Raw genomic sequence first — 8,951 nt, forward strand, 5'->3', positions numbered from 1 at the left:
TGGTTCGAATTACATTGCAGGTTGAGCTGTGAGACAATGCCTCGGAATGCGTATTAAAAAGCGAGAACAATCCAAAATAATTCCGATATACGATTCAAAACGATTTTTTGGACATGTCTACTAGCTAGTGTCCTAAATGCACAGAAATATATTGCTCCAACCTGTGAATACTCAGCCACTACATTCAGACAACTAGAAGAGATTTGTCAGTGTTTCAGTGTCTTCTTTAAACAACAAACTTTGTCTCTCACCCACTTCCTACTTCCCCCATAAGAATGAAAGACAGTCAGCACTGTACACAGGAAAAAGTTCAGAAGGACATCCAGAGGGACCATTGGGATGAGGATTAAGATATGCACAGCCAAGTTAATTCCACTATTTAGTATGAGGTCCTATCCTGCCTCAACTAGGACCCTAGTTCATAGAAGTGTAGAGTTGAAAGAGACCGCAACTTGCCATGCAGAAAAATACAATTCCCACAGATGGCCATCCAGCCTCTGCTTAAAAGCCTCCAGAGGAGGAGATTCCAGTACACTCTGAGGCAGAATATTCTATATATTTTATTTCACAAAGCATCTGACAATAGAATCAACCATTTTCATCCTCACATTTCCCCCGCTGGGCTCCATTTCTTCATTTTCTATCCGCCGCTGCTGTACCATCAAGAACTTTTAAATCACTGACAGCCCTAATAAACGTTCTTCTCCAAATTAACTTAGTGCATCACCCATAAAAAAACAAAGCTACTCACAATAAATTTCTAAGTACAAGATCAAGAACCTTTAATTAGCTGGAGATGTCAAGTGAAATATCACATAGAACCCATCACAACCTTTCGGCAATGGTTTATTCCAATTAGCAACTTCCTCTTAAGAGAAAGCTTGCAGCAGGACCATGAGCCAATCGCTTGGCATTACCTCTTCATTTCCAAAATGGAGACTGACATCAGCTCTCCCTTTAATGGAATTCATACTTTAAGCATTACCAAACACAAACCTAAACCTATTTCGAAGCAAAAACAGATTTTAGCATTGTAATCTGGCTATGCCTTTTTTCATTGAAGAAAATACCTCATTTTTATAAAGAGATTGTCTACTTTACTGAGTCAAGCAACCAAGCAAAGTTTGATTTACATTGCTATATGCCATTTAACATGATACTATATATCTCAAATGTCATATTTAAACATTCTCTCTCCTTCCTTCCTTCTCTTCATCTGTCTTACTTAAATGCTACCCCCCACATGAATCTACCTTGAAAACACAGATTCATAACATATGCGCCACAATTACCTTTGCAATGTTTATATCCTATCTAAAACCGCATCAATAACACAGACAAGAAAGATGAAGAGTTAAAAAGTACAGTAACCCCTCTCTCCAAACAACCAATCTATAATATACTTTTGTGTTCCCAGCAGAGCACTTGAAAACATATTTCCATTAAAATACACTGAGTAACTTTAAGCATTAACTCACCCCCCTCCCATCCAAGATGTCACATATTTTTGCAACTTCATTTGCATTCAAAGAGCTATTTAATCTATCTTCTACTCAAGGACTAGTGACATCATGTTTGGCTCTCGCTGCCAGAGTTTAGCCAGAGCTAAAGCTTCAGTGCATTAATGTTAAAGTCTGCCTTCAGTAATGACAGCCATGGCACAATAGCACCACCGGTGTAGTCATCACACCAGATATGCATATTTCAGGAGGCTGCTCTGTGGAGAATGAATGAGCCCGGCGCAAGAGTACATTTCCAGAGAAAGAGCCTGAACATTCGTCAGCAAAACAAGACCCGTCCTAGCAGGAGAGCAAAAGAACCAGGGGACTGCTTTAGAGAGCAAACAAATCAGGAGGTCCAGAAATATTACATATATATGCATTAAAAATATTGCAGACACTAGGATATACTTAATTTTTCTTTAGGGATGTATACTGTTTTTTAAACAACACCACTGGATGAATATTTGCAAGGACTGTTCTAGGAGAGAAGGAGGGTGCCTACATATTCTCTCCCTCTCTCTTTATGACTGATTCATTCAGGAAAAATATTTGACATTTCTCCTAGCAAAGATGAAAACCTGAAAATCTGTGGCAGTGAAGTCCACATGGTGATGATGCCATATCACTCAGGGGCTTCCAAGACCACAGCCTCCTGGTATCCTAGAAAGTATCCCACTGTTTCCCAGTTGCCTGAAAAGCAAGAGGAGCAGGCAGCGTCTGTCAAAATTAGGAAGCAACCTGACTAACCCTCCAAAGCCAAACTGCAAGCTTCCCGGCCAGGCCACCTCTGCAGTCCCAGTCTGAGGTGGACAGGAATGACTCCCGGTTCTCTACACCGAACACGTATCAAGGGAAAGTCTCGGTCCTCTTCTGGAAGCTCCTTCTTTCCCTGCTTACAAGAAGGGCACATGAGCCTGCCTGATCTGTATTTGTGTGCCTGCCTGAATACCGACATAATAATAATAACACAGCGGCAACGGAACATGTGCCCAGACGCTTAGTGACACATGCACTGCAGCGCACGTAGCAGCGACAGCAAGCAATTTGTCCCAAAGCTGCTCAGGCTCATTTGCTTCACTCTGGGCGATGCCACAAGCCGGACTCCGGGCTCAGTTCCCCGAATCCCAGGGGCTGGGAGGGGAAGGAACCAAGTGGTAGCCGGGCAGAAAGGAGCCCTCTTCCTCCTCCTGCTCCAGGCCGGCCTCCGAAACACAACCTTTGCCCTCCCTCCGTCCCCTCCATGAGCACCAAGGAAATTCCTTCTGCCCTGGAGCAAGCAAGCTGCTTTCAACTCTGCCCGGCTCCTTCTGCCCCGGATGAATCCTGGCATCTGCCCCTCAGCTCCTCTCCTAATAGTCCCGGTCCATGGGAAGCTCTTCTTCCCGGGACTCCGACTCCCGTCCTTCCTTTTCCTTGAACTCAAGAGTCTGGGAAGGATGAGGGAGGTTGGAGGATGTCATGCGGGACTTTGGGGCTGCTCTCCTCTTCCTCGGCCAAAAGAAAAGCCAAACAACCCGAGGGAAGGGAGAGCGCGGGAGAGGAGAAACTGAAGTATCCCAAGGCAGTTCCTGGCCAATTCCCGGCCAAAGGGCTTCGGAGAGGTTTTCAGGGGTCTTCAAGAGCAGCGGGACGGGGAGGAGGGCGGGAAGAGACCCAGGAGGAGGGAAAACTTACTTGCCAGGCGAAGGAGACGGCGGAGGAGGAGGAGGCTGCGCTTCACGGGCTCCTGCGGCGCATGGTGCAAGGAGTCCCCGCTGGGTGCCTGTGAATGGGCTCAGCCAAGCGCTCATCCTGGGCTCTCGGGGGAGCTGGCGAGCCCCATTCAGGCATGCTCAGTCGGCTGACCTTCACAGAGTGGGAAGAACCATCGAGAGAGGGAAGGAGGGGCGGAAACGGAGGGAGAGGGAAATGGAAGCGTCCAGCGCTGAAGGGAGCTAAAAATAGAGCCCGGCGAAGGATGGGTGGGAGGAGGAGAGAACAGCTGGGCCTTAAAGAGCCAGCATCCGGGCCGGAGGAGAGCTCTCGGGAAAGGGGGAAAGGAAGGAAGCAAGCAAGCAAGCGAGAACTGTCTGCAAAGGCCCCTCTTTCTCTCCCTCCATCAAGGCACAAATCTCCTCTCGTGGAAGGACAAGGTGCCTCAGGAACCGTTGTGCCCCTGGAATGGTTTGCTCCTGTTCTCTGCCTTGGCTGGAGCCCATGTGCCCAACATGCCCATTACATAAAAAGGTGGTTTCATAACACCTGGAAAGCACCTGGAATCCTGCTTGCCTCGCCACTATCGCCAACCCATGACTCTGCTCCAGTTGCTCATATTCTGAGAACAAGGGTTTGCCTTCGGTGCTTCTATCTCTAAACCCTAAACCTCTTACCGAGGGAGACACAAAGCTTTTAAAGAAGATGAGCTGTATTCCCAGGGAGTGGGGGAGGGAGATAGCGACAGTACAGATGTTCTTTGGTTGTTCCATTTACATCCAGATGCCTTTCGCCAACCTATAATGTTCCCTCAGCATTCCAACTGTAAAATGGTCAGACCTCTGTATCCACAGATTCTCCAACATGATCACTAGCGCCATTGCCTTGAAATAATAATACAGTAGAGTCTCACTTATCCTAGCCTCGCTTATCCAAGTTTCTGCATTATCCAAGCCATTTTTGTAGTCAATGTTTTCAATATATCGTAACATTTTGGTGCTAAATTCGTAAATACATTAATTACAACATAACATTACTGCGTATTGAACTGCTTTTTCTGTCAAATTTGTTGTATAACGTGATGTTTTGGTGCTTAATCATAACCTAATTTGATGTTTAATAGGCTTTTCCTTAATCCCTCCTTATTATCCAAGATATTCACTTATCCAAGCTTCTGCCGGCCCCTTTAGCTTGGATAAGTGAGACTCTACTGTATTGGCCAACATATCTGGTGCCTATCAGTTCGGAGAAAGCAGATACAGTGAATGCCAAAGCAAATATACATTTATAAACAGATTAACTTGGGGTCTTGTCAAGATCACGCTGACCTTTGAAAAGCAAAAACATCAGAGAATATGGGGCTTCTGGAATTTATCTTGATGTTGGGGGTAGGCATATCAGATGGGAAAGTGTATGCCAGCAACAACATCACTATCTATACTAGGAACTAGTTCACTTGAACATCAGTATTGTTTTATATGTAGGAAATGTCCATAAATTGCTGAAGACAGACAACTGCCTCAGGTAGCAGATGGTGGAGGTGGCTACAATGACAATTACCCAGCTATTCCTCCTGAACCCCCTCTTCCAATTATTTTCCTGTTACAGAACAGAAAGACACTACTTGTTCAGTGTCTCCACAGTCAGCACTTTAAGGTACAGTTAACAATGCTTTTGGCACAATCTTGCCTTTGCCTGAGGCAGCAAAAAATTCTGGGTCAGCTCTGGCAAAAGATGGCGTCTAGGATGTCACTGAGAATTGTTTGACAGTGAAGACTAAAAACTTTGTAAAACCACAACTCCCATTATTCTATAGCATTGAGCAACTGCAGTTAAAGTGGCGTCGAACTGCATTAATTCTACAGTGTAGATCAGTGGTTCTCAACCTGTGGTTCCCCAGATGTTTTGGCCTTCAACTCCCAGAAATCCTAACAGCTGGTAAAATGGCTGGGATTTCTGGGAGTTGTAGGCCAAAACACCTGGGGAACCACAGGTTGAGAACCACTGATGTAGATGCACCCCCTGTAAACAAATTGTAAGGTTGCATAACAGGACACGACAAGAGCGTTCCAATGTATATCACGCTTAACTGGTGTTCCAATGCACATGCTAAGGTGCATGAGTCACTTTATTAGCTGCTCTATCTGGCAATATAACAGCAGCCCCATACTGAATATGGACATTACTGAATTGCCCAACTCTAATTCCTACAGACCCAAGTCAACTTAAAAAGATGTAAGTCCTCAACAGGGTTCTGTACCATGTTATATTGTTTATTTTTTATTTCTTAATACATTTTCTGCTTTTTTAACAGATATTTAATATCCTGAAAAGAAACATGACAATATGGACAGAATACATCATGTTTGTCTTCGTGTTACTTTTTGTGCTACAAATTGCAAAATTCTCCAGCCAGAAATGCTGATAGCAAGTTCTTGATGAACAGAATTTTGCAAGTCACATTCATGACTGTGATCCTTTTCAACATAGCCTTTATTTATCACTTGCAATGGGGGATTTGGACAGCAATGTTGACATTGGCTTCTATACATGGAATAGGACAAAATGCTGCCTTGTTCTTCATTTTAGGCAGTAAAACTTGTTGGGCCTGTCCTGTTTGGGCTAATCACTGATATATTCAGTTCAAATTGTCTAACAGTAAGTCTAAATATCTGGAATACATCAACGTGTTCTTTGGTCCTTCAGCTGTTTCAAATTAGACATTCCTCGTTCTCTCATAATTGCCCATGTTGAATGGGAGAAATGGGGATTACAGTCCAAAACATCTGGAAGAGAAATCATTCCTTATGGCTGTAACAGACAATAATACTAGTAAAGACTAGTCTGACCTGGTAGACAGAGAGCAACTTCATGTGATGTCTTATGCTATCTCCGAGACATATGATGTAGGGAGAAATAAAGTTTTCAGCCTGAAGTCATTCCCGGTTTCATCAAGTCTCTTGTATAGCCTGAACAAAGGAGTCACTTGAACATCATCTTGAAAGGTTTCAGTGAAATCCCCTGGCTTTCATCTAGACTCCAATCATCCCATTTCATTGTTCACATTCGACACAGATGTATTATCAAGTCTCTGAAAACTGATTCTCATTCTTTCTCCACTTTAGGATAAAAGGCCAGACATTATAAAACAGTGTTCTCTGCTGCAGCACATTGGCTGAAGAAGTACATTTTTGTAGCTAACTAGCAAGAAAGCTGCTTTGGAGAAAAAGGAATCCATAGCAGTGAGTGGACTTAGGATGAGGTGGTAGGCATTGACCTAGATAAGTTTTTAAAACTACTGCATATGTTCATGGAATATTATATCCATACATGGAAATTCAGAACTGGGGGGGATTGAACTTCAACTCCCAGAAACTTACAGTCACAAGTTGTCCATGTACTTAATGATCTTCTGGAGACCTTCCTGTAAACCTAGATCAAGGGTGGGCAGAGTGTGATGCCTGTGCTGCATGGAGGATAATTTTGCAGACCCCAGAAGGCAGGGAAACGTTTCCACTAAATTGTTGGATCTTTCAGGGCCATTTAAGGGAAAGGAAAGGCCTTTTAAAAAGTTATGTCAGGGAGTGATTTCTTCTTAGTTCCTGTTGTTAAAAAGGTCTCTCTTGCCCCTAAAATGGACTTAGTAAAGGTAAAGGTTTTCCCTGACATTAAATCCAGTTGTGACTGACTCTGGGGGTTGGTGCTCATTGCCATTTCTAGGCCGAAGAGCCGACGTTGTCCAAAGACACCTCCAAGGTCATGTGGCCGGCATGACTGCATGGAGCGCCATTACCTTCCCGCCAGAGAGGTACCTATTGATCTACTCACATTTGCATGTTTTCGAACTGCTAGGTTGGCAGGAGCTGGGGCTAACAGCGGGTGCTCATTCCACTCCTGGGATTTGAACCTGGGACCTTTTGGTCCGCAAGTTCAGCAGCTCAGCGCTTTAACACACTGTGCCACCAGGGCCACAATAATAATAATAAAACTTTATTTATACCCCGCCACCATCTCCCCAATGGGGACTCGGGGCGGCTTACATGGGGCCACACCCAAAACAATACAATGTAAACAGCATATAAAAGAACAGCACACCACAATACAGTAAACAATACAGTAAATAATATCCATTACAAAATAAAACAAGGAGACAATAAAAACAAGGGCAGACCACATGAACATTAAGTTAAAACTCGGGGTGAGAAAGACATAAAAATAAAAACCACAGCAAACAGGGTCATAAGGTAGTGGGGTATTCTGGAGGTTAGATATTAGGGGGAGCAACGGAAAAGAAATATAAAATAGTTACTCTCCAAAAGCGCAGCGAAAGAGCCATGTTTTCAAGTCTTTCTTGAAGGCTGCTAGTGTGGGGGCTTGCCTATGGACTTAGGTTGTCCATAAACAGCAAAACATGTCTTTGTGCCCAATAAATGATGTTTCAGGGCATTCCAGTGTCAAGTTGTTTTTAAAATTGTGGGGACTACTGCAGGTGCAGCCTTCTTAGCTTTTCTATGGGGTACCAGCTTCTTGGCTTTCCACACCTTCTGAACTTTGGCCAAAATGCAATTGTTAGTCCTATCTAATGGAGGCCCATATAATCAAAGGGAACTTGGTAGCTCAGCATGTTTATACATTGTATTCAATCAGTCTGCGCTGGTTAGGATTATCAACTAGATTAGGCTTGAGACAAACTGTACAGGTATGTGTGCCATAGTTAGTGCAACCCATCCATTTGTCAGTGAACAGATATTTTAAAGGGATGCAAAAGCTGAGAGTACTGTCACTGTTCAAAGGATACGGTCTTATAAAGACCTCTAAAGATTTATCCCCATGAAAACAGATTGATTTCCTACCTTTGGTGGAGTGGAAAAGAAGTGACTCACACTTTCACTGCCAAAAGGGAGTCTCAACTCAATGTTTCTGTCAATAAAGGACAAACCTGCCACATTCTCAATTGTCTGTTTAGCAGGGATAGTTCCACTTTATTCTCTGTCTTTCTACTTTATCTTTTGCTTTTAAAAATATCCTAGTTCATGTCTCCTACTCCCACTTTCCTCCTTCATGCTTGCTCACTTCAGCCACTGCAAACTATACTCTTAACTCAGCAGAGGGGAGAGAAGAGAGGAGGGGATGGAGTCTTATTCTTCTCAGTTGACAAACCTTTCCAAGCTTTCATAAACTAAATCCATAAATTATTGGGTTCCATATACAGTATGGCTTCTGTATCTTTAGGGGATATGTTCCTAAACTTATCCTAAAAGCAGGAAACTTTGCATAAAAGTGAATCCCATTGAAATGAACAACATTCATTGAAAGTAACCATAGAGTTGTCGTAAATGATCTAAACAAGTTATAGAAAAGTATCATCTGTAGGATTTTGCTAAAACCTCTAGGGTGACCCTATGGTAACTTCTGGCAGAAGCATACCATAGAATGGCATGCTCTCCAGACTACGTGTTTTGCTCTGAGGGTGCAGATGTTGACATATACACAGGAAGGTATCTGTTTCACTAAATTGTGTTTCATTAGACATTTCAAAGGATTTCAAAGAGTGTAAATCCACCCACAGTGTCAGCACCTTAGTTCTGGAAGATGGAAAGAAAAAGAAGATCTTCAGAGGAATCTATAAAACCCAACCATAGATTCCTCACCTGTTTTCCCTTGAACCACACCTTCTAAAATTTCTAGGGAGGCCATCAGGAAAGGTGAAAGGCAACAACACTTTCCACTGTAATTTTAGCATATGATTTCATCATT

The 8,951-nt window shown here is 43.3% G+C and overlaps 1 protein-coding gene across 2 annotated transcripts in view; it reads right to left on the bottom strand.

Annotated features, from left to right (window-relative positions):
* Positions 1-3,399, bottom strand: part of oxr1 (oxidation resistance 1) — a 282,299-nt gene extending 278,900 nt beyond the window's left edge. The window contains exon 1 of one of the 2 annotated variants that reach the window (XM_062980091.1): positions 3,177-3,399. In XM_062980091.1, the coding sequence (XP_062836161.1) occupies positions 3,177-3,292 (116 nt within the window). In that variant the 5' untranslated portion in view covers positions 3,293-3,399. The remainder of the gene's footprint in view (positions 1-3,176) is intronic. The other variant, XM_062980092.1, reaches the window with a different exon arrangement.
* Between the last annotated feature and the right edge of the window lie 5,552 nt (positions 3,400-8,951).

This window comes from Anolis carolinensis, chromosome 4, assembly GCF_035594765.1.
Source record: "Anolis carolinensis isolate JA03-04 chromosome 4, rAnoCar3.1.pri, whole genome shotgun sequence".
NCBI lineage: Eukaryota > Metazoa > Chordata > Lepidosauria > Squamata > Dactyloidae > Anolis > Anolis carolinensis.